Source organism: Oncorhynchus kisutch, linkage group LG20 (genome assembly GCF_002021735.2).
Source record: "Oncorhynchus kisutch isolate 150728-3 linkage group LG20, Okis_V2, whole genome shotgun sequence".
NCBI lineage: Eukaryota > Metazoa > Chordata > Actinopteri > Salmoniformes > Salmonidae > Oncorhynchus > Oncorhynchus kisutch.
In genome coordinates this window covers 41,472,796-41,498,250 of record NC_034193.2, presented here as the reverse complement: position 1 = coordinate 41,498,250, position 25,455 = coordinate 41,472,796, and the positions used below count along the sequence as shown (strand labels likewise).

Genomic DNA, 25,455 nt, shown 5'->3' with positions numbered 1-25,455 from the left:
AATGACAGGTCGCCACTGGTCATTAGGCCTGTCACCTGAATTGATGCGTCCATGCGCGCCTCGGTCGCAGCCACTCATCTCTGCCTTGTCCGCAAGCGTCTCGGCCACTCATCTCTGCCTTGTCCGCGAGCTTCTCGGCCACTCATCTCTGCCTTGTCCGCAAGCGTCTCGGCCACTCATCTCTGCCTTGTCCGCGAGCGTCTCGGCCACTCATCTCTGCCTTGTCCGCGAGCGTCTCGGCCACTCATCTCTGCCTTGTCCGCGAGCGTCTCGGCCACTCATCTCTGCCTTGTCCGCGAGCGTCTCGGCCACTCATCTCTGCCTTGTCCGCGAGCGTCTCCGCCACTCATCTCTGCTTTGTCCGCGAGCGTCTCGGCCACTCATCTCTGCCTTGTCCGCGAGCGTCTCGGCCACTCATCTCTGCCTTGTCCGCGAGCGTCTCGGCAACTCATCTCTGCCTTGTCCGCGAGCGTCTCGGTCACTCATCTCTGCCTTGTCCGCAAGCGTCTCGGCCACTCATCTCTGCCTTGTCCGCGAGCTTCTCGGCCACTCATCTCTGCCTTGTCCGCAAGCGTCTCGGCCACTCATCTCTGCCTTGTCCGCAAGCGTCTCGGCCACTCATCTCTGCCTTGTCCGCAAGCGTCTCGGCCACTCATCTCTGCCTTGTCCGCAAGCGTCTCAGCCACTCATCTCTGTCTTGACAAAAATTTAAGTGTTCTCCTCAAACCACAAGGTGCATATACCACCCAGTTTCCAGTCAATTCGCTAATGTTTCATGCTGCTGACATGCAGTACTGTTAAATAATGGAGTAATAGCCTGTAGTTTTTTGGGGCTTGTTGTATTAATGCTTTCACCCCGAGTCTGTCATAAACCCTTAAAATAGAAGACTATCAAACCGCAACTGACTCAACATTCCACACAAAGCAATGTTGTTTACTCTCAGGTATGGCCGTGTATTGATGCCCCAAAAAACTACAGTGGAGCTTGTATTGGCATAGTGTGGGCAGTATGAGGGGGGGAAGAGGCTGAGATCCAGTATAAGGGAGAAGTGGATACAGGAAATTTGTTTAAAGTGTATACTAAGTAGAACGTCATTATATACAGTCTACATTTTTTGTTGTCTTTTTTTAAGAGAAACTGGGCCCCTCTCCAGTACAGTAGGTGGCGGTAATGCACCATAACGTTGGATGCCAACTGCGGATAAACCCCACCGAAGAAGAATTCACAGACAGCTACTCAGAACTCGGACAAGGCAGGGGACGTACGTAGAATACCTTTGTCAGGTAAGTTTGATTCCGTTGGCTACTTTACTTAAAATATCATACATGTTCAGGAACATTAAAAACATTTTTAAAAATCATGAAGGCCTAATAGACATACAGCTGGCCACTTCACTCAAGCAAATAATGTAATAACACAACATCTAATTTCTCTATCCAAAAGGGGAAACGGTAAGGTTAGAATCAAAATAAAGTAGATAATGACTAGTGTCTTCAAAACGCAAATATTTAATATATATCCACCACGGAAGCAAAGACTGTAAATAAGTTTCGTTTCGCCAGAGTGACGCACTGAAACTAGAATACCATTCTACTAGCGACAGGATTTTCTTTCAAAATAAGAGTCTCCCTGCAAGGATATGGAAAGCTTTGTGACTATCCTTTTGTTTAACACTAGTTACGTACAACTGTTTTTCAAAGCATTGCAACCACCTTGGAAAAATAACCTTTTTTTTTTAAATCATTCATTATTTATACCAGCATTTAATTTGAAAGTGTACACAAATGCTGTTATGTTAATACAAAGTGTTGCTGGCCTTTTACTCCACATTGGCCACAATGCAAAAAAAAATATATGTATATTTAATTTTTTTAAATAACCTTTATTTAACTAGGCAAGTCATTTACAACGACGGCCTACCCTATACACACTGAATTACATACTGGTTTATAGAGAAAAAACAACTATTATTTGTGCCGGTGTTCCCCAAGTTTTCACAATCATTGTAAAGCCCTAGTTATGTTTTTGCAACCTGTGTGAAATGGCTAGGTAGTTAGTCGTGCTTGCTTGTGGCGTTTCGATCAGTGACGTCGTGCCCTCAGACCTTGAAGTAGTTATTTCCCTTGGAAGTAGTTATTTCCCTTGCTCCGCAAGGGCCACCGCTTTTCTGGAGCGATTGGAAAGGGGCCGAAGCAATACAAATCAAATCAAATCAAATTCTTATTTGTCACATACACATGGTTAGCAGATGTTAATGCGAGTGTAGCGAAATGCTTGTGCTTCTAGTTCCGACAATGCAGTAATAACCAACAAGTAATCTAACTAACAATTCCAAAACTACTGTCTTATACACAGTGTAAGGGGATAAAGAATATGTACATAAGGATATATGAATGAGTGATGGTACAGAGCAGCATAGGCAAGATACAGTAGATGGTATCGAGTACAGTATATACATATGAGATGAGTATGTAAACAAAGTGGCATAGTTAAAGTGGCTAGTGATACATGTATTACATAAGGATGCAGTCGATGATATAGAGTACAGTATACATTGACAAAAATGTAAGTGTTCTCCTCAAACCACAAGGTGCATATACCACCCAGTTTCCAGTCAATTCGCTAATGTTTCATGCTGCTGACATGCAGTACTGTTAAATAATGGAGTAATAGCCTGTAGTTTTTTGGGGCTTGTTGTATTAATGCTTTCCCCCCGAGTCTGTCATAAACCCTTAAAATAGAAGACTGACAGTAATTTCAGAAGATTATTTATTTAATGTGATTTGTGATTAATTTAAGGAATTAAACAAACCTGTCCAAGATTTTAAGGTCAACCCTGTTACGTTAACTGAACTCGCATTTTAATATTGTGAAGCTATTTCTGTAAAACATCTAATAGTCAAATCAGTGTAAAAGCAGGTGAGCTGGTTCTACTCTTTTTGCCCATTTTCTAGTGTTCTGTGTTGGAAAACTGAGCAGGTTGAGAATAACACATCAATCCTGCTACTTTATTTATGGTCAACCCTGTTTATTTATGGTCAACGTTCAACCTTGCTAGTTTATTTATGGTCAACCCTGCTAGTTTATTTATGGTCAACCCTGCTACTTTATTTATGGTCAACCCTGCTACTTTATTTATGGTCAACGGTCAACCCTTCTACTTTATTTATGGTCAACCCTGCTACTTTATTTATAGTCAACCCTGCTACTTTATTTATGATCAACCCTGCTACTTTATTTATAGTCAACCCTGCTACTTTATTTATGGTCAACCCTGCTACTTTATTTATGGTCAACCCTGCTACTTTATTTATGGTCAACCCTGCTACTTTATTTGTCACCCCCAAAAAATATTTAAGGGATTGGGATTTAGAATTTTTTAATTAAGTTTAACATGTGCGTTTTCACATTCAGCTAAATAAACTTTTTTCCCAAAAAGTTGCACTACTCCAAAGGCACCTAATTGGTGGAGCTACCCCAATATTGTGAACATACCAATAGCTATCTTCATTTTTTTTTACACTTAAAAAAATACTTTGCATATAAGCACCATGTAAATGGCAATTGATTACAATTTAATATCTTTAGAATGAGTTATCAACATTGCAATGTTTTGAAATGTGAGCTTTTATTTTGAAGGTTTCCATACAAAGGTGACATCATCATTTCTGCTGTTGGCAGAATAGTAGTTTAAACAGAACACTCACAGACGACACAGCAGACGACACTTGTAGTTCCATCATGGCGGAGGATATGTTTTCCCTCATGAGTCTCGAAGACGAACTGAGCTGTAGCATCTGCCTCTGTGCTTTCGACTGTCCGGTGACAATTCCATGTGGACACAACTTTTGCCAAGAGTGTCTCCTAGAAACCTGGAAAGACAACTACAGCTGTCCACAATGCCGGACCCACTTCACCACCAAACCAGAGCTGAAGAAGAACACCGTTCTCAGCACTGTTGTGGAAACGTTCAAAATGAAGTCGAATAAAAGCGACCTCCCCAGTGAGGTGGACGACTTCATCATGTGGGATGCGGTCAAGATGGAGCCCAAAGAGGTGGCTATCTTGTGCGACACCTGTATGGAAGCCAAAGCATTCAAGACCTGCCTCACCTGTATGGCGTCATTCTGCCTTGAGCACGTGAGGCCTCATCATGAGAACCCAGTGTTTGGCGCGCATCAGCTGAACGAGCCTCTGGGTGACCTGCGCGACCGTATCTGCACCGACCACCACAAGCTGATGGAGTTCTACTGTGTCCAACATGGCCGCTGTATCTGTGGTGTCTGTCTGCAGCAGGTGCATAAAGGCTGTACCTTCTCCAGCCCTGATGAACAACGGGCACTGCAAGAGGTAAGTTCACTATAGATGTTAATACACCCCATCCACAGTCAGGCATACAGTAGTGTTGTGCCAGCCCATTGCCCCCATGTAGTGCATTACAACTGTCTAGATGACTGGACTTTTTTATAACGGGAAAGGGGATAGACCAGAGCCTGTCGTTTTAATGGGAGCAAATGAATCATAGTGGGCAGAGCCAAGCACGAGCTAGTGAGATCCTATTGGCTCATTCTGGCATTTATTTGCATATTTCCGTTATGGAACGCCTACTCTGAAGTGTATGTACAAGAACTCAATTCGCCCTTGCACTCCTAAACAATGTTGTTTTAAGAAACTTTGGCAAAAGTTAGTCTACAAAACCCAGGTCACTGTTACAGATTCTAGTTTTGGAAACGGATAACTGAATGTTGGCCAAAATCCTTCAACCACTGCCGGCCCCTGGGCTTCATCTCATCACAATATTTGGTAGTGAGTGGAAACTAACCAGATGTTTCACATTTATACATCTGGTGAAATACCTAGCATACTGTTCTGTTGGGATACCTAGTCTGTTGCGCAACAATGCGTTCAACCAAAATGTGTCTTCCGCATTTAGCCCAACCCCTCTGAATCGGAGAGGTGCAGGGGGCTGCCTTAATCGATGTCCATGCCATCAGCACCCGGGGAGCAGTTGTTAGGGGTTAACGGCAGATTTTTCCACCTTTCCGGCACGGGGATTCAAACCACCTTTTGGTTACTGGCCCAAAACTCTTAACCGCTAGGCTACAGGCGTAATGTCACTGGTTCAAGCCTCAGTACTGAATGTTTACCCTATTTAGCTACAGAAGTGATGTCATTGATCAAATCACTAATCCTAAAAGAAAACAAAAGTTAACCCATCTTAAGAGTTAGAAATGTTTTATTTGGTTGAAGATGATATTCATTCATGTCTCATTCAGTCTGATTTGAGGGGCAAGTTGAGTCTGCTGGATGGAAAGATTGACAAGAACCAGACTGTCATCTCTCAGATGAGTGACCAGCAGAGCAAGTTGAAGGTGAGCTACCATTTTCTTTTAAACAAAAGACTCAAGAAAATGTCTTTAACTACTGTATTCACTAGCAAGTAATCAATATACAAAGCAGTTTGAAAGCTTTGAGCACGTGGAAAAACTAAATATCGAACACCCACACAGTAAGAGCTGTGTGATATGCTGTGCGAGAGATCAATTTGAGAACTCCACGTATACCGTGTGTCCGTTTCCTCCAGGACTCTGCAGCCAGCAGGAAGAGAGCTCTGGAGGACGAGTACCGCCAAATCCGGGAGCTGCTGGACCGTGACGAGCGTGAGGCTCTGAACACCGTGGACCGCGAGCAGGAGAGTGCTCAGACCAAACTCCAGAACCTCATAAAGAAGTTCAACCAGAACATTGTGAAGCTTAGTGCGGCAAAAGATGGCGTCGACAGCCTGCTCAGTCAGACTCAGACCGTGGCTTTCCTACAGGTGAGTCCAGTGTAGCGAAAGTGGATTTGGTGAACTGCTCGCACTCAGGTGATGAGAAACCTTGCCTGAAAGCAGAAGACTTGCGTCAGCTCCCGGCCTTAGCTCAGTGGGCTAATAGTCTTGAAATTATAATATTGACTATAATATATCTGGTTGGTTTTTACCTTTTCCTTTGGGACAGGCCTCAGTTGACATGCCGGCAGCGGTGGCCTTTGACCCCTATACCCCGAAGGTCAACCTGGACTCTAAGGCCTTGGCAGCCTGGCATGCCTACTCTGCAGTCCTGAGGGAGCATCTCACACATGTACTGAAACAGCCTGTAGAGGCCAGACTGCAGATACTCAAACCAGGTGTGTGTGTATATACAAGTGTATGAAACATGCTTATGGGCGGCATTTGTATGATGCCTTGTGATATTGAATTTAATTCCAGAACTTTGCATGGACATGTTCGACAATGGTGATTTTTACATTGGAGAGCAATAAGGGATCAAACAATGAGTCCAATCAAACAATAATTCACAATCCAACATCTCATCCCTCAAATTGGTTACCAATCTGGTGGTGTGAGGCGTTTGCTTTCCAGATTCCAACCATTATACTTAGAATACCTAAGTGAAATAGTCACCACTAGCCGGCCTCCGCCCAGTACCATGCCCTGAACTTTAGTCAGTGTTACTAGACGGCTACCACCCAGTACTCAACCCTGCACCTTAGACACTGCTGCCCTATTTACATAGTCATTGAATACTGGTCACTTTAATAATGTTTACTTACTGTTTTACCTACTTCATATGTATATACACTGTAGTCAAGGCCTATCGTATTTAACTACGACTTTAAATCCAATTTCTATTCATAATGTGTATACACACCATCATATACATAGTGTACAAAGCATTAAGAACACCTGCTTTTTCCATGACAGACTGACCAGGTGAATCCAGATGAAAGCTATGATCCCTTATTGATGTCACTTGTTTAATCCACTTCAAATCAGTGTAGATGGGGGGTACACTGGGATTTTGAAGCCTTGAGACAATTGAGGTGTGGATTGTGCATGTGTGCCATTCAGAGGGTGAATGGGCAAGATAAAATATTTATGTGCCTTTGGTAGTAGGTTCCAGGCGCACAGATTTTAGTGTCAAGAACTGCAACGCTGCTGGGTTTTTCACACGCAGCAGTTTCCCATGTGTATCAAGAATGGTCCCCCACCCAAAGGTTCAATGATTATGAAATCCCTGCTATTATCAAAAGTATCAACAGTAGTAGATGTAGGCTACCGTTAATCATTGCCATTTCCCCATTAATTTAGAATCTTTGGTTATGGTAATTTCCGTTTATTCAATGTATTAATATGGCATAGCGTTCTCATTCTCGTAGTGTACAGGTTATTTGGAGAGCTCAAACTGTCTAATGTTTATCATAGAACGAATGTAACCATCTACATTTCCTAATCTAATGTTTTGCTTAAAGTTAATCTAGCATTTTACCAGAGAGAAAAGAGGCTACACATCAGAGCGCTGTCTGTTGATAGAAAGCCAGTTTGTGAATTCTCATCCGAGTGGAGAAGTGCAACTGAAGCAAAAAATGTGTCTGATACCGAGCAGAAACTAACTAAACTCACCCCATTCCGTACAAATGTGCGCAACCGCAACATTTAAACGAGGCTACAAAGAAAACGAATGGGACTGTAGCGACTGTGTTGACTTCAAAATCGGGGGTGTGAACTAGGTTTCTATTCAAGCGGTGATCGACATGGTAATGGCTCTATAGTGTTGGAGAAAAGTTGAGAAAACTGACCCTCCGTTACATCGTGGCGTGTCATGCCGTAATGTACAGCACGCATAAAGCAACTATTTCTGTCTTACAATCTCTCTCCACCAGGTGTAGCACTTCTCTCATCCTTTAAAAACAAGAAATGGACAGTGACGGGGGTAAGGGGGGGGTTACCTAGTAATTTTTTGCATCATCATTGCATGCGATCATCATTCTCAAAGCCGCTGTTGACTTCTAAGATCACTTTATCACCGCCCTAAAAACCCAATTCAAATTCGATACAAACGTTCAAATAGGTATGTAATGACACATTATATAAACTCTTTATAGTGTTTTATTTACATTTTAGAGGCGATAAGGTGATAAGTTGGACAGATCGATCTATTTTCCCACACGACATCTCTCCTTCTCACTATCACGCATTAGTTTCACTTCCCCACCCGCCATTTTTAAAAAGACCCGACGGGGCTCATTGCCTTCTTGAATCATGCAGAAACGGGCAGCGTTGATGTCATGTAATTGATTCTGTTGGAAAGTGGAGAAATTGTGCTTTACAATGGTATTGACATTACAGTTGATCTGGATGTATTACGTTTTTGGGGCACTAAAATATGGGCAATTGTACGGACCAAGGCGATGTACGAGTTTATGTTTACAACTAGATCCAAGACAAATCACATGCTTATTAAGCACAAAGAAACGTTCTCGGCGCTGGACAAGCATCAGCAGACATCTCGCATTTTGTCTTTTGCCACTGCAAAGCACAGCTGTGACGCCACCAGAGCCGAACATGTAAAAGCGTCTGCTTTCTTCCCAGGCGAAACAGTTCGGTGCATATTATTGAGTTTGTGCATATTATTGTGACGTTTTTGTTAGTTTTGGACTTTGGTGAGATTTTTTCCCGGCTGTTCGGGCACACACAAAAAAATTCTGGGGGCAAGCTGAAGTTCGGAGCCGAAGTCACGCCCCTTCGTCAGTGATTGGTCAACAGTAGGGATTCTTCAATAAAGTCTCTTTCATGCACATTTTTTCGTTGTAAAAAAAAACTGCACAGAACATCTTAGTTAGATGTGAAACTGCTTGACTAAGATTGTCGGCAAAAACTCAAATGTCATTAATTTTGACGGTATTTTAGATTAATTCTGACTATTTTGAGGAAGTGTATACTGGCTACAGAGTCTCAAAATGGACAAACAGTACTATTGCCGCTTTTATTCCCTCTCATTTTTCAAGCACACTCGTTCGTTTAGGCTAGCCAAGGTTGGCTAGGCGCAAGCCGAACTAACTGACGCCTTAACATAGCTCATTATGGTTTCAATGAATGGCAATCGAGCAATTAGAACTTATCTGTAATGGTTATGATAAGTTATGCATGGTTGCGTGCTGTTGGCATAGACAAATGCACACATTTTCCAGTGTGTTCCATTTATTATAATTTTTTCATTACAGCACTCAAATTATGCGAGTACTAGAACAGTAAAATGTCACGTGCCCATCCCTATTGTAGAGTCCATGCCCCGACGAATTGAGGCTGTTCTGAGGGCAAAGGGTGGGTGCCACTCAATATTAGGAAGGTGTTCTTAATGTTTTATACACTCAGTGTATACATTTATTTTCCGCACTTTGACATTGCTTGTTCTAAAATTTCTTAATTCATTTTTTGGGGGGAGAGAGATCTGAGTGTGTTGTTATTACTGCACTGTTGGAGCTAGGAACATAACATTAACACCTGCTAAATATGTGTACATTACCAATAAAATGTGATTTCTTCCCAACAGCTGAGAGGTTTGCTCCTCCTCTGCTGCCAAACATCTATGAAATGGGTGAGTGCCGATATGCCCTCGTCTTTATAATAACTACATAACTCCTGCTGGCATACAGTAGCGGTTGTAACCTCCCAGAAAGGTATGGCTTTTGTCCGGCTAAATGGTACAGCCACAATAGTTTGTGAAATAAGTAATAGACTCGTTGCGGTGGTCACTCATAGCCTAATCACGACCTTGGGCACTGTATATACTTTGGTACAGTGTGACATTATCTAAAGTTTCATCTGGTCTTTGTTTCAGGAGGCATGCCACCACAAGGTCACCCGAGAATGCCTCGATCCCACAGCCCAGGAGCCCCCCTCAGGGCAAACCAGAGGAAGAAGCCTCCACAAGATTCAAACCGAGAGAGAAGTAGGCTATTACACGATGGGTCGTTGTGGCCTTGTAGCCTGATAAAGATGGTCTTTTTAGTGTCTAGGTACATTCTACCAAGACACTACATTGAACCATTCAACAAACATAGAATACATAGAATACGATGCACCGACTAGGTCTCTCCATTTCCTTATCAGACAAAAACAGGACAAATCCAGCTCGTTCTATTCAGTCAGAAACATCTGTGACATGAAGGGTTCAAAAACCGAGTGGCAGATCATTATTATATTGTCAATTTATTTTATTTTACCTATATTTAACTAGGCAAGTCAGTTAAGAACAAATTCGTATTTTCAATGACGGCCTAGGAACAGTGGGTTAACTGCCTGTTCAGGGGCAGAACGACAGATTTGTACCTTGTCAGCTCGGGGGTTTGAACTTGCAAACTTTCGGTTACTAGTCCAACACTCTAACCACTAGGCTACCCTGCCGCCCCAATAAAGACTTACTGCCAATTTACCACTCTATTTACACCTCTGAAGGGTCAACTATGACCCAGAGTAACTTTTTTGATCCTACAACTCTCAACCATTTCTCCCTTTCAGAGTCAGACAAGAAACGAGATCACAAAGAAGGGAAAGAACATAAGGCTGACAGTGAGAACTGATTTTTCAGTGTTTTTCTGTGTGTTTACCTCAACTACTGCCAAGCTCAGATAACAGGTGTGCTGTGCATGACTTGTTTTTTGTTTATGATCCGGTTTAACAGGGTTATGGCTGTTCAGTCAGTTTTGCAAACCTTAGTTGGAGAGAGCACTTAAAGGGATATTTTGTCAAATAAGCAAACGCTCCCATAGACTTCCAGACATTGTGGTACTACTAGTTAGCAATCGCGTTAGAAACTACCTTCAACTTCCTTCAAACTGCATGCAGACACTAATATGGTATCAATGAGTTCATCGGACTCTGGGTAAGTAAAAATAAATAAAAGGGGGCTTAATTGCCAAAAAGTCTAACTATCCCTTTAACCTACATGCTTTAGGCAGCAGCTGACTCATACAATATTGTGTAAAAGTACTGCCTGCAATCATTGGATATGAAAATATTTTCTAAATTAGTTGTTTGTCTTCCCTCAGAAAATCCCCAAAAGCCACCTAATGCTCCCAGAGAGTTCGCCACTCCTGTTCCACACACACCAAGGGACCACCCCAGAGGGCAATCAGCAGAACCCAGACCCAGGAACAGGGAGGACCCAGGTAGAACTGTTGTTCATGCAAAAAAAATATCTATACACTGGGGAAATGTTGCTTAAAACGATATCCTCTGCTCGAGCAGCTGAATTCCATAAGTGAGCCTCCAATTACAAATTTGAATGCAATTCTGGATACTTGTCGCAACTTTGGGGGGGGGGGGGGTGTATTCCAGAGAGATGGTTTTACATATTTAAGATTCCCTGAAAATATCCCGCTTCTCTTAACCAGATGAGGGAGTACGTGATTTCTTGGTTCCAGAACGTCTGCTTCTCGTTTAAGTAATTACGCTAAGTGAATTGCAGATTGGTTGATCCGACAACTGGCACGCAAACATTCAAAAATTGGCCTCGTGTCGATGACAGAAATAAACGACAGCTATGGATTCAAAAAGACAGAGCCCAACATTTCACAAGTTTGGAACAAGAAACTATTGTAAACATACAACGAACATGTTCACACATTTACCAAAAATGTAATACAACTGCCGCTGCAATAGCCAGAGCGGGAGCCTGGCAGAAAATTGCAGACCGAGTAAATGCTTAAGTGAAGCGGCCCAATTCCAATATCTAATAGGCCTAGCTTACACACATGGGTGACTAGTGATAACGCTTTCACTTTATAGAGCACTGTCATTGCAACGCTGGTGATATTCGTGTCACGGCTATGGCCTAATAAGTCAATTGTAGTAGCCCATGTCACAATTGCAATGGTAGGCCCATTCCATAGCCTATATAGGATGAATAATTCATTGAGTGCGTTTCACGACAACATGGGCAACAATGTGTTCTAATGTTAAGTTGTAACACCAGTGACGTTTGCAAAATCTGCTGGATGAATTAGGCTATTTATCACATTTCATCGTGTTGCTTAGGTTTATTCATTTAGCGATTAGCAAAACATCGCAGCCTACTGTACCTGCAAGTCTGTTAAAGACCTCCTTGATTATATGGACCGCTTGATGGGCAGGGAATGTAACAAAGACATTAACAACAACAAAAAATCTCTAATACGGGCTCTTCTTACGGCTCTACGCACAGTTGCCTTGCCAAATCGTTCAGCGTCATCCTCATTGTACAGGACACTTCCAGAGGCCAAACGATTGCTATGTAATACAGAGTTTGTAGGCCTTTAAGGCAAAACTACATTGGATTACATTGGCTATGTACAGGTTGAGTAAATTGGCCAGATATTGATTGTGCGGAATAGGTTCCACAAAAAAAACCTCTGAATGATTTCAAGGATCTAGTCGAGGTCCAATAGTTTGTTCCCTTCGTTGTTTGCCGTGCGTTACAAAGGCTCTGATGTCAATTGTGTTTTCCGCAAAGCGACAGACCATAGTGACGGACAACAATCTGATTGGCGGAGAAGCCCCTTCTTTATTCACCAGGACAGGCTAAGATCAAGTTAACCTCTGAAGGTAGCAGGTTTGCTTCCGAGCATTCGTTGCTATGGTCGATCAGGCTACAGGTCGAGCTCTCTTTCTGGAACCGGAAATCCGGAGTTAGTTTGACAGATCTCGCCAACTCCCTAATCCGGCTTTCTGGACCACCCCTCCGGTTGATCAAAGTCACCTATGCACTCTACTAAACTAATGTCATGGTGTTTCTCTTACAGGACAACCAAGTGTTCTCCCAAGTATCACGTCTGCAGCAAAACGAAATGACCTTCTGCAATGTAAGTTCACAAGTGGTTTACCGCAACCACGTAGCAAACCGACTCTGGCTCCGTCTAGGGAGGCTAGGATAGGCTATATGTTTTCCCAGAAGATACCGACCCTACCGTTGCGCTTATTTACACTGAGCTGCACTGGGGCCGGAACTCAATCATGGTTACATTAAGACACCGTGGAGCCGGCGTGAGATATGGGAAGCAAAACGTATCTCGATGCAGGGATGGGATATGCCACTGGGCTCCTTTTATCCACGCTGCTCCATCGGAATCTTCTGGCAAGTTTGTAACCTCTGAGTGTGCGTTCAACATAAGTCAACAGGGTGTTGTGAATGTCTCGAGGGGAGACGGCTCATGGTGGTTGTTGTCGCTCATATGATGACAAGTATAACAATATACAGAAAGTCATGCCAAACAAAAGAGATTCAAACACTCAGCAGGAGATCCCCATTGGCTTGGGATGCTACTCTTGATCCGCTTCTAAGATTGTTGCAGTAATTGCCAGTCAATCACCTGTGAGCAATTACACAATCCTTAACCCTGCTGGTACTCCTAACACCTGGCCTGGCAGCTGCTGCCAGCCGTGGAGGGATGTCTGTAGTGGAAATAGACTCTGTGGTCTAACCACTTATCTCCCTGTATTCCTAACACTAGCTTGAAAACAAGTACTGCATTCTGAAGGAACTTTTAGAAAAGTGTGTGCAATGGGTGTGTTTGTGTGCGAGAGAGAATCTTACCTCCTGTTTCTCCCTCACCAGATGGCACGGTTCTCACCCTTGACCTCAAAACAGCCCACAAGCGCATCTCCCTCACAGAGAACATGACCGTGGCCTCTGTGTCAGACGATCCCACCCCTTACCCCGATGGCCCCGCCCGTTTCTCCGTCTACAGCCAGGTGCTCACTTCCAAGGGCTTCTCCCGCGGCCGCCACTACTGGGAGGTCAAGATGAGCAGCAACAACTTCACCGGCATCGGCCTGGCCTACAACAGCATCGACCGGAAGGGTCCGGCTAGCCGGCTGGGGCGTAACGCCCAGTCCTGGTGCGTGGAGTGGTTCAACGTCAAGCTGTCGGCCTGGCACGCCAGCAGTGAGACTGTACTGCAGAACCCGAATCCGACCCGCGTCGGCGTGCTGCTGGATTGCGAGGAGGGAACGGCCACTTTCTATAACGTACAGGACCGGGCATACCCGTTCCATACGTTTGTGTTCCAGTTCGCCGAGGCAGTGTACCCGGCGTTCTGGCTCTTCTCCAGCGGCTCGTCTGTTAGCCTATGCAAGCTGCAGTCTTGAGAAGTTAACACACAAACACACATTCTTCTCCCTCGCAAATAATTAGAATATACAGCATCTGGGTCAATAAATTACTTAATCATACTGATATTGGGAACTTGTATCTTAAAGGTTATTATTTGGTTGTGGTCACTGACTATAGTAATAATGCAGTGTAGGTCATATCATTTTGGACTTTGGTCTCTTGTAACTGCAGCAACCTCTAAACAGGCAGCATTTGTTAATCAGTAACTAATGAAAACTAAGCACTTGCATACAGGTAAAGGAACATTACAAATTATTATACAATATTATTGTATTGTCAAAAGCATGATTGACATCCTTACTACCTTTTTGTTTTACTACTGTTGTGATGTCAGCAGCATGCCGTGAAAGGAATTTAAGTCGATTTATTCCTTAATGGTTCATCAGACATAGCGAGTTACATTACCTGACATTGTGATCATTCATGTCTGATTCGCAAGTGGTTACGTGATGTGCTATAGGCAAACACGACTTACAAACAGAACTACTAAGTGGTATTTGAACCAGGCGAATGAGTTCTTTCTCCGGCTCTGCAGTCCTGGCTAAATGTCTTGATCATCCAGTTTATTTACAGATACATTTGAGTGGTCTGTGGGTAGCTGTTTACAGCCTGTTTTATCAGAGCTTATGATCTCTTGGTGTGGGTCTTGGCAGTACACAGTAATCACATGTAATATACACAAAACAACGTGAATAAACATGTCTAACGTGTATGTTATCTGCTGTGTGTGAACAGTACCACAACGTTCAGAAGGCCATGTACTGGCACACCTACGCAAGAGTGTGGATGACTTTTGCTGGTGTCAGGCATCCCGCATTAGGGAATGTCATATCCAATAACACCACTGGATATAGAGAATCAATGAATCGAACAGAAAAGCATCCACATTATTCTTGAAACCCCCAAAGGAAAAGTGGGTATCCGTTCACTTTTTTTCTTGATCTAATACATTTCGCTACAGTGTTTCACATAGAGCCTGGAAGTGAAGGGGGTTTCCGCATGGTGCAGTGTGAGGATGTGCTGAAAGCGCTTCCTGACACTGCTACTACAGGCTTGATAGAACCTAGCCTGGTTGCCAGATCTGCATTTGTTTTAGAATTACTGTGAGCAGGGCAGAGGAGTTGGTTGATCTGGCAACCAGGCTAGATAGACCCAGCCTGGCCCATAAGAACAAGCAGAGGTCATTTAGACCCTGTGAACAGGACTTGTTCCAACTCTGTGGGTTTTGTAAATAGGGATGATTTAGGGCTGGGGGTTTTCCTGTCTATGTGACCAGACAAAATAAAAACTCTGGGCCCAAGTTATAGCTAATTTAGCTATAGACCATAGCTAGGGCCTTCTCATGTCCTAGAAGGGTACATATCTGTAGCACAGTGATGGTCTGTTGGTGTTAGTTTGGACATCTGTGGGTGTCACATTGTCTGTAACGTGGGTGCATGCTTCTCATAATTCATGCCTCTGATATTGTGGATTGGAACTTTTCCATTTATGGACATGCTACGATCGGAGAGCAAGTTGAGAATAGCATGTGATGGATTCGTTTTGCTTTGCAAAGCCCGGTGCCAAATGAATAGTTGGTGTCATTGCCTTCTCCCGCTATAGAAACACTCGTTTTCCTGATTTAAGGGATTTCGACTGTTAGTGGAATGAAGGCAAGCTGATATTTAAGGAAAAGATTAATTCATTTGCTGGATTTAAGCCATTATTGCCACTGGCTTTTTAAGAGATCCCCAAAGGTTTGGACAAAGTCCGAACGACTCGCGTACACAACACCAGATAGAGCAACGATCAGAGGGCCATTGTCATGGTCCTTGTGTGTCAGCATGTTATCCTCTCTGTCCATTCCTTCCGTCTTATAAGCTCGGTTCTTAATTAATGTGCTGATGGTGTACTTCGTGTTGGTTTGGTTTACTGACTTTGTTTGATTGAGTCTTGTTTAACTGAAAAATATATTTGAAATTGTTGGTTGTGTTTTAAAGAGTAAGGTATTGATTCTGTTTGTGTATAAGGGGTTTAATCTGGTTAAAGACAACTTGATAATGTCCCCTCGTGATTTACTATTGTAAGCTATTTTGTGCTAATGTAGTCCTCCAAAAATGTATCACATACAAATACATATAGTTACTAATGAGTGTGGTGGTTGTGGCTTATTTGTTCCACATATCTAGACACGTAGATACTGCATTTGGGGATTATATTACTTCAAACTGCTCAGTAGACTTACCGCAATGGGAAGAAGAAACACTATTGCTTTTCATATTATATACATGTAAAACAATGACATTCATAATATATATGAAAATATTTATTATTGGTGTTTCCAAATCCTAATTTACATTGCTTATTACATTCAGTGAAATGATCCGTTTCAACATCTGTAGTAGCAAATTCAGTAAAGCCGATTTATTTTCATCATTATGTCTCTTCAATGTTCCTCTGTTTTTTAATTGCTTTACAAGTGATTCATTGTTTGCTTACAATAAAAGTAATTTATCCATCTTTTCTTTTTAAATGGCCATGAAGCAGGTGGCAAATTCCGTGCCAATTCGATGGAGAGAAAATGGAGTCATATGCATTCCATTCTATTATGCCAGTAAAGTGCTGTTATGACTAAGTGATTTCTTTGACACTCCCCACAGCAATCTTGTGCATTTTATGTAGTGGTTTGACTGCAAAAAACTAAATGTGTAGCTAAATATATCTCCAAATATACTGTACCTTGTGGTACGCTATAAATTTTACTCAAATCTTTACAGGAAAATGTATCAGCACTAGACTATCACAGGTCTCCTTCCATCGTTAAGTGTAGACGTAATGACATGTACATAAACGACCAAGACTACGATTATCCATTACCATTCAATATCTGAAGACAATCTAATTGAGAACATTCGGTGGCATACAGTACATGCTCTTCGACAAACACATGGAATGAGGCTATTTCTCCAGCAATGCATTGACATTTCAAAAAAAAACTCACAGCCTATAAAGTACCACAGTATGAGCGATAATACCCATAAAACCTAGCAGTCACATCCCATGGGGGATTTTTTTTGAAACATTTCAAATAAGGGGCTGTGTTTCTTGTAGGCTTACCCTGGCGTGATGTTTCGATAACCAGACAAATCTCTCTAGTAAAAGGTGACCTTTATAAATATATTTGCCTGTATTTACTCCCCCAGCGATGACATGCAGGAGCTTGCGGGGATTTGTAGTTTTGCATTTCCACTTTGATGCTAATTAGCATTTTCAAATCTAAGAGTAAATGGAGCTGAATATATTGATAAGTCACCTTGTCCGAGAGAGTTCGATGATTATCAAAACGTCACGCCAGGGTTAGCCTATTTTTTTAAATAGGAGAGCTGAATGGTGGAAAAACTATTGGAACCATTTCCCTGTTTGACCGCTAGGTTTTATGGGTATTATGACACCTCCAGTGTGGGGCTCTATACCCATTAAACTCAACTCTGGACATTGAAGCCAGTTCCACTGCATTTTTTCATTGTTCCCCTCTAATCAGGGACTGATTTAGACCTGGGACACCAGGTGTGTGCAAATCATCAGGTAGAACAGAAAACCAGCAGGCTCCGGACATCATAGGGTAAGAGTTGAGTACCCCTGACCTATACTGTTTGAAATAACATTTCCGTCCACAGTTGAGATGCTCAGACCTGTTTCTAGAACATTCAGGTTTGTTGTAAACATACAGTAGAAGCGCAGATACACATAAAATGGGTGTCCTCAAGCAACGAGACGATTACCCAACGGCTTAACACACACAAAGGGAATGTAAGCACTTATATATCACAAAGCATTATATTGATAACTATGGACCTCCGAAGCTTTAGGTTAACATTGACCATCCTCCCATTATACAGTTGATGCCACTGGTTGGCTCTGGCTTAATCTCTTAAGCGCCGAGACTTTTAGGAGACCTTCCAGGTTATATTTTTTTGCAGTCACGCTGCACAGATGATTAGGAGTGCTGATCTAGGATCAGTTTTCCCTTATAGCTCACACTGAATAAGCTTATATGGACAGGGGGGACCTGGTAACCTGGTGGAACCAATCTGATTGCTGTGTTAACAGTTCTGTTCTACTGCACGTGATTTGAAATAGAATGGCAAACGCAGTGATCAGACTGGTTCCACGGGCTTAGGGACCTGCAGAAGTGCTTAGGAACCAGGTGCGCAGCGTGACTGCATAAGAGTCGACCTGGAACACCCCCTATAACTTTATTATGGCTGTAACAAACCTGATATCATCTCAACTTCGAACCTTGACCTCACTAAAATGACAAAAAAAAAAGGTGACATTCTTGAAAGGTGACAAAGATTCAGAAAAACCCCAATCACAGATCATTAAAACATTCCGAGGTAATAAACATTGACAGTCGACACACCATAGAAATAGAATGGCTAGATGCTCACCTATTTCTATGTGACAGACATAGGGTGTGACCTAGCGGTTTGTCTAGTGCTAAGCAGCATGAAGACACTAAAAAGTGTTTGAAATAAACCATCTTTCCATCGTAGACAACATAAACAAAATAGATACGGACAGTGTAATACAACTATACCTATGAACACTGAGCAGTTGCAACTCGGTTTTGAGGGATGGTACAATTCTAACTATATCCTATGGAGTAATTCCTACAGTGCAACAAGAAGTATCCAACACAAAGAGGTATAATTTAAGAAAAGAACAAAAATATTGCAAAAAAAGTAGGAGCATGCTAACAGACATTAGATTATAGTGGTAGACATTTTGTCTCCAAAAATTACAAGGTCGAAATGAAAAAAACTGTGATTAAATCCTTCAAAAGCAACGGATATTTCACTAGGAATGGTTAACTTGGGAGTCCTAATAAACTCATTATAAGAAATATAGTCAAGTAACATTTTCTTAAGACTTAGTAACTACTAACTACTGTCTGCCCAATACAGCACATGTAATAGGGGATTTGGCCAACATGGCAGTAACAGTGCATCATCATGAAATACAGAGTTAACAAAACAAACGTCCAGTGATTGACTTACTAATATAAATATATATTCTATCATAGGAGTCGGAGTGTCGAGGTCAATGCTTCCTCTTGAGTCAGGGACACACGGGGTCCATGTTGGGAAACACTGCCAAACTATTCAAACGATAGAACTGTTATAACTATAAAACAAGGGATCAGTGCAAATATACAGCCCATCATCCACTGAAACATCTCCTTCCTTCCTTTACCCCGAGGCGGGAATATGCCTGAGCTCTGGCTTATATCATCATCTGGGGAGTGCAATCGTGGCATTATGTCATCAGCATTTACTATAACAAACAGAGGAGGGGTATGGATGAAACATTGAGGTGGTGGAACTTGGGGGCTCAGGCACGAGCAGAGGCGGGACCTGCTGGCTTGGGAGAGTCATGGGGGGCGGAGCTCTCAGCCTCGGAGGTGCTGGATTCGTCGTCGTCGTCCGTCTGCTCGGTGCTGTGGTAGAGCATGAAGGCCTGGGTCTTGTGGGTGATGGTGATGGTGCACGGGCCCTGGGCCCACGGCTCCCCGTCCACCTGCATGGGCATCCGGGACGTCTTCAGCACCAGCTATAGAGAGATAGGAAGGGAGAGGTGGTAAGAGAGGTGGGCGGAGAAAAGGGAAGAAGGAAAGAGGTGAGAATTTTTACTTTGGAAGAGCTGAACAGTGATGAGCACAGTAAAAGCACATTTTAAGTACATTGACATTCACTGTACATGAACTAACCACATTTAAAGACAAAACTTGCAAATTGCTCCATTATTTACAAAAGATGGCCATTCAAACGGGTACCGTATCTATTCAGCTCAGTTCAAAATGAACCTGGAAGGAACCACAGAATACACCAGTCCAGTACACCACTGCTGTCCTCTCACACTGTGGAGATAAAACAGCAAGTGGTGGTGATGACGGAATGGTGCCGTAACCTCACCCTGACTGTGTGGGCCTGACCCAGCCGCACCGGGTTGGCCATCTTGACTTGGATCTGAGCACAGTGGAAGGAGCCAAACACACCCACCACCTCCAGCAGCCCGTCATCCAGCCTGGGAGAGAGGACAGGAGAAAAACACTTAGAAAACAACATAGAAAAGCTTTACAGAGCATTTATAAGCCCTAGATATATGCTTCACAAACCACCCTTTAGATCGCATGACATTAGCTTATCAATGACTTCCGAAGCATCTCTAAAAAGGCCTAATGTAGAGTATATGAAGGCGTCACAAAAAAAAGGACAATGTGATCTTTAGTTATCCTTTCAGTGATAATACACAAGCAACTTTTCAATGGACATAGTCTGATGGTAGGGCTTATGGGTAGGGCCTTTATTGTTTCCATTTCTGCAGTGTCTAAAGTCCTGTGTGAGCCAGTGGTGCTCACCGCGTAGGGGGGTAGGGCTCGTCCCCCATGCCCTCCCACAGACGACAGCCTCCGCCCCAGTAGCCGATGTTACACACGATGATGCCCTCCAGACTGGGCAAGGCCACCCTCTCTCCATCCAGCTCCAACTGTGGGAGCACACACACACACACACACGCACGCACAAACACACACACACACACAGGCACACAATATTATTAAATGATATGAGTATCAGCTAGTTCAAGGAGGCATCCAAGGATTATACAACGCACAAAGAATGCTTGAGTTCATTTTAAGTTTGTGACATTTACCAAGGCAACGGAACATTCTATTAAATTCTCCCAGAGACAGAGGTGAAAGAGGGCACAACAGACATGAGAGTCGTTCCCTGAGGCCACAATGCGCGTGCCTGCGTGTGTGTTGTTTTTGTGTGTCTGCGTGTGTCTCCTTGCATGCCTTACCTCAATCCTCTTATCCAGGTCTTTGCATTCTTGAACTAAGCAATCTTTGGTGCCATACATAAAATATACAGCCTAGAAGGAAAGGCAACAGTTTGACCAGTATAAAAGGGGAAAGCAATAGGACACGCGTTATCAAAAGCAGGTCACGTTTAAACGGATTCAAATATATATATATGTTTTACATTTTCACCCAAATAACCACTCTTAGACTATAATTAATATTATTAATATATAATATAATTAATATTCAGTAAGTAAAAGTAGCATTAAAGCATTTCTTTTCCAAATTGATGTGTCGACCATTACACTCAAGCAACCATCCTGCATACGTCCTCTCATACTGCATGTAAATTCAACCAAGACATTTGCATATGTTTGTTAACATTTTCAGATGCGTCTTCGGGCCGACTGACCTTGTTGATGATGCGGCTGGAGAAGAAGGAGGGGGTCTTCTCACGGTGCGTGTGGAAGTTGAGCGCCATCAGGGCATCCGGGCCCACTGAGAAATAGTTATTCATGGACAGGACCTGATGAGGATAGGACACGCGAGTTAAGAGGTCCTTTAGTGATCAAATCAAGGTTATAAACAGTGAATAATCAATCACGTAGGCTATTCCAGTGAGCAGGATTATTAAGTTAACCAGCTGACGTTGACAAACAACCATTTAACTTGTTTTTCTGATTCATTAAAAACGTGTATATTGGTTGTTGTTTGTCGAGGCAATTGTACCTTGTCAATTATAAGTAATTTTCCTTAAAAATAAGTTATTTCAAGCAATTTTGGACAGTTAGCTGGCTTACTAATTGATACAGCCCCATGTTTGCAATGGATCGCTTGGTTGGAGCATGGTTCTGGCAGTGGAAACAACAGTTACAGGTGTGATTCCTGTACAGGTCACACACTGAATATAGTATGTGTTGCTGAATTCTATCAGAATGCAGGGCAAATGGACAAGATCAAAAGAGGCTAGCTAGAGAGGGTGAAACGCAACTCACCTTTGGCTTACGAAAGTAGAGCCCCTTTGAGGCTACCTGAACTTTCCACCTGTTAGGACAATGAAGATCATACTGGATTAGATACAACCATGTTACAACACAAATGGAACTAGGGATATTGAGGGTGGCAGCATTAGCACAGAAGGCTACGTTACATGAGCTTTGTAACGTAGCCTTCTGTGCTAATGCTACATGAGCTTTGTAGCATTAGCACAGAAGGCTACAGGACTTGGATTTCGTAGTATTATAAGCCGTTGCTTGAGCTTCATAGCATTAGCACAGGAGGCTACATGACTTGCGCTTCGTAGCATTAGCCCAGCAGGCTACATGACTTGGGTTACGTAGCATTGTAGCATTAGCACAGGAGGCTACACAACTTCCTCTGGCTCTCCACTGACCTGTCCATCTTGACCACCTCTGCTTCGAGGATGTTCCGGAGCACCTGCTCCACAGGGATCTCCCCGGCGTAGCCCGACCCCCAGCCCAGGGAGTTGGACAGGTCGTTCCCCGTACCGAGGGGCAGGATCATCACCCTGGGGATGAACTGATCTTGGCCCTGGAGACCAATACACACACGCGCATGTGAAGCAGACGTCAGTGTGCTGCTAACACATCTTCCTCAACTGTCCCTATACCGGGCTCAAATCAGTGATCCTCTGCTCACAAACACACGTGACCGCCCTCTGTTACAATGTACCAACCGTTTGAGCTAAATATCTATAGTGATTAGATGCAAATGTGATTCCAATGGAACATGCACGCCATCCACAGACGTCTTATTCAATAATAACCAACAACAGTAGTTACAGCAACGTTAGTTACAACAGTCTCTTGGCATAGAGCTGCACGACTCATTTGCTCCTGCCCATTGTCATGTGACGCATGTAAAAACACAATCCTTTACCTTGAGCTTCATGGTGTCGATGGCATCCAGCACCCAGCCCACGGTTCCGTCCCCCCCACACACCAACACCCTCACACTGCCTGGAGGCAGCAGGGTGCACAGCTGCAGGGCCTTAGAGGGAGGCAGCTCTGACAGGTCAAACACCTGAGAGGGGAGGGGAGGAGAGGAAAGGAAAGGAGAAGAGAATAGGAGGGCGGAAAAGAGGAAAGTGGAAGAGGGAAGGAGAGAGGAAAGGAGAGAGGAAAGGAGATAAGGAGAGGATAGCAGACAGAAAAGGGATGATATGGGAGGAAACAAAGGGGAAATGGTGGATAGGAGGGGAGATGTTTATGCATCCCACCATCACCATGCCACCTCCACAATCACAATCACTTTAACTCGAAAGAGTGCCTATTGTGCGCCAGTTCAATTTGACCTAGACATCTTAACAATTCCATAATATGCTACACAGAGGACTGACTGACCTGGACAGGGTTGAGGATGGTGCGGAACTCTCCAAGCAGAGCCTCCCCCATGTTGTTCCCACTGCGAGTGTTGGCCAGGACCAGCACTGGAGTCCAGCCGCTCCCGCAGGCAGATGCCAGCTAGACACACACACACACACACAGTTCAAATTAAAGTAAACAAAACCTGTTTCAAGCCACAACCCAGTCTTCTAACCTGACTCAAGAGGGACTGGTAGTTGCTAGTAATGCAACCAAACAGTCAGTTCCAATCCACCATTTGGGACACCCTAACCCCAGACACTGACCCCTCCCTGGGTGTGACCTATGACCTTGCTGTACTCATCGGGGTGCCTGCGGCGGAGCTTGTTGACGTGGTGGAGGTAGTGAGGGGGGATGATGAGGCTGCGGAACTCGCCCAGCTCACAGCGCTCCCCGTCCGACAGGCTGAGCTTGCAGTCGTCGTGCACCGTGGTCTGACACCACACACACCTGCCAAGGGACAAACACACATCCATCAAGCACAATTTACTCGGAGTTCACTGTAATGTCAAGGCAAAAGATGGACAGCGAGCTGGTTAAGAATTGTACATGAAAGGAAAAGGACATGATATTAATTCCTGTCAATTTGCAAAAAATAAAGCAACGACAGCTTCCCCCATGATTGAAAAAGTACAATAGCACCCTCTCCATCTTTCGTGCCAGAACCATAAGACAAGTTAACGCCTTTGCATCCCGCTGGACTTCACTCTGATTAATGTGGCATACAAAAACTCACACAAATGACAGCCTAGAAGCAAAGTAATATTACCTAAAGTCACACAGCTTCGGTTGGTTCCCACATTGCTCCTTGCAGACCGCACAGACACTGCAGAGAGGGACGTTTCCCCGGACCCAGCGGTGCGCCAGTGTCCCATCCGTTCGGGACGGAGCCATGATCTCTTTGCACACAAGGCTCCGGTCGGCGCGACGCAGGCATGTCTCGTCGGCGCACACTCCGCAGCAGTCGCAGACCGCCCCTTGTAGAATGTGTTGTTGGCATACACAGCAATAGGTGGGCTTGTTGAACAGGTCGGTGCAGTGCCAACCGTGCTTGCTCTTGCGGAAGAAGTCTTTCATGTGTATTTTCCGTTTGGAGCGTTGGACACTGCACCACAAAGTAATGATCACGGGCACTACGACAGCGAGAGTGGTCCAAAACAGGAGTGTCCACTCTTCCCGTGACGATTGGTCGCGGTTTCCCTCGTCCCCCTCCATAGATATTCGAGGAAGGGTGGTTGGTATTAACGCGAATAAACTAATCAAATCATGGAATATCACGAGAATTCACAAATATAAAAATTGTGCGCAAGTCGCGCGCAATCATGATGTCCATGCAATAACTACGAGAAAATGGCAACCTTCTCGTGTTGCGAAATAACGCACAAAACAATGCTCGAGCGAGATTGTAAACATTGGCTACCGTACATTTTTGGGGGGCAAAAATACGTAGCTAGACGACGACCACCAACATTTGGAATATTAGCATACTGTTCTTGTTATCGGAAGTTATGCTAGCTATAGTTACTGGGCACCTGATGTGCTCCTTACCTACCCAGCAGTGACTACATTAGAAACTGATAATTAATCGTCTGTTAAAAAAATAAATAATATTAAACACGAAACGCATGCCCAGGAATTTCTAATATTAAAGGTTGCATTGACATGACAGCTCCATTACTATATCAATAACACGACTAAACAATAGATTCATCGATAAAACATATGTCCCAATTGCAAACAGTGGCCTTCCCACCTAATGGCCGTGTTCAAGCGCGTCAAAACCGTGTTGTATCATGGGTACATTTTGACTGACTGATCTGCAAATAATATTGAGCAGTTATTTACATAGAGATAGATATAGGACTCATCTTTGTCGCTATGCTATTATAGGGTATGTGACATGTGCAGCGCCTTTGAGGCTATCTCCGTTTTAAAGTAGTCCGTGTTCTTCTTCCCGATTGGCTGATCCCTCCCGATGACCCGGTTGGACATGACTCCAAAAGGGTCACCAGGGGGGATGAGCCAATGAAGTCCCACCCAGTTGACTACATTAAAATGGTGGAAGCCCTCAATGGCGCGTCCCATGCTAATAGCCTTTTGGCCACTAGAGGCCCCTATCATTCTCTATGGTTATTTATGCTGCAATGTGATTTGTAGATCAGTCAGTTTCGACTCCCCTGCAATGTTGAACGCCCTCATTATCAATAGTGTCGTTCGTTTTAATTGGCCAATATGCTAACGAAACCATGACGT

At 43.6% G+C, this 25,455-nt stretch overlaps 2 protein-coding genes across 4 annotated transcripts; one reads left to right on the top strand and one right to left on the bottom strand.

The window, feature by feature from the left end:
• Positions 1-1,131: 1,131 nt before the first annotated feature.
• Positions 1,132-16,389, top strand: LOC109865709 (E3 ubiquitin/ISG15 ligase TRIM25). 2 transcript variants are annotated; one of them, XM_020454093.2, is made up of 11 exons: positions 1,132-1,284; positions 3,641-4,351; positions 5,278-5,373; positions 5,586-5,819; positions 6,001-6,169; positions 9,376-9,420; positions 9,664-9,774; positions 10,344-10,394; positions 10,874-10,993; positions 12,605-12,664; positions 13,417-16,389. In XM_020454093.2, the coding sequence occupies exons 2-11, from the start codon at positions 3,743-3,745 to the stop codon at positions 13,947-13,949; spliced, it is 2,028 nt and encodes a 675-aa protein (XP_020309682.1). In that variant the 5' UTR covers positions 1,132-1,284; positions 3,641-3,742; the 3' UTR covers positions 13,950-16,389. The 2 variants fall into 2 exon arrangements, with proteins under 2 accessions (XP_020309682.1, XP_020309685.1); XM_020454096.2 differs by lacking the exon at positions 10,344-10,394.
• LOC109865710 (diacylglycerol kinase epsilon-like) lies at positions 16,265-25,103 on the bottom strand. Of its 2 annotated transcripts, none has more exons than XM_020454098.2 (11): positions 23,972-25,103; positions 23,493-23,652; positions 23,182-23,301; positions 22,718-22,861; positions 22,212-22,369; positions 21,814-21,862; positions 21,231-21,344; positions 20,818-20,889; positions 20,375-20,502; positions 19,929-20,040; positions 16,265-19,566 (listed from the first exon to the last, which is right to left on the bottom strand). In XM_020454098.2, exons 1-11 carry the CDS (start codon positions 24,415-24,417, stop codon positions 19,348-19,350), a joined length of 1,722 nt encoding a protein of 573 aa, XP_020309687.1. In that variant the 5' UTR covers positions 24,418-25,103; the 3' UTR covers positions 16,265-19,347. The 2 variants fall into 2 exon arrangements, with proteins under 2 accessions (XP_020309687.1, XP_020309686.1); XM_020454097.2 differs by having other exon boundaries at positions 23,469-23,652; positions 23,972-25,089.
• Between the last annotated feature and the right edge of the window lie 352 nt (positions 25,104-25,455).

Excerpts from the sequence above, each read along its gene's own strand:
- LOC109865710 (XM_020454097.2), bottom strand. The coding sequence starts at position 24,417 with ATGGAGGGGGACGAGGGAAACCGCGACCAATCGTCACGGGAAGAGTGG. Across the intron at positions 21,345-21,813 it reads TCTACTTTCGTAAGCCAAAG|GTCCTGTCCATGAATAACTA; the intron begins GTGAGTTGCGTT and ends TATCCTCATCAG. Across the intron at positions 19,567-19,928 it reads GTCAGGCCCACACAGTCAGG|CTGGTGCTGAAGACGTCCCG; the intron begins GTGAGGTTACGG and ends ATCTCTCTATAG.
- LOC109865709 (XM_020454093.2), top strand. The coding sequence starts at position 3,743 with ATGGCGGAGGATATGTTTTCCCTCATGAGTCTCGAAGACGAACTGAGC. Across the intron at positions 4,352-5,277 it reads AACAACGGGCACTGCAAGAG|TCTGATTTGAGGGGCAAGTT; the intron begins GTAAGTTCACTA and ends TGTCTCATTCAG. Across the intron at positions 9,421-9,663 it reads GCCAAACATCTATGAAATGG|GAGGCATGCCACCACAAGGT; the intron begins GTGAGTGCCGAT and ends TCTTTGTTTCAG.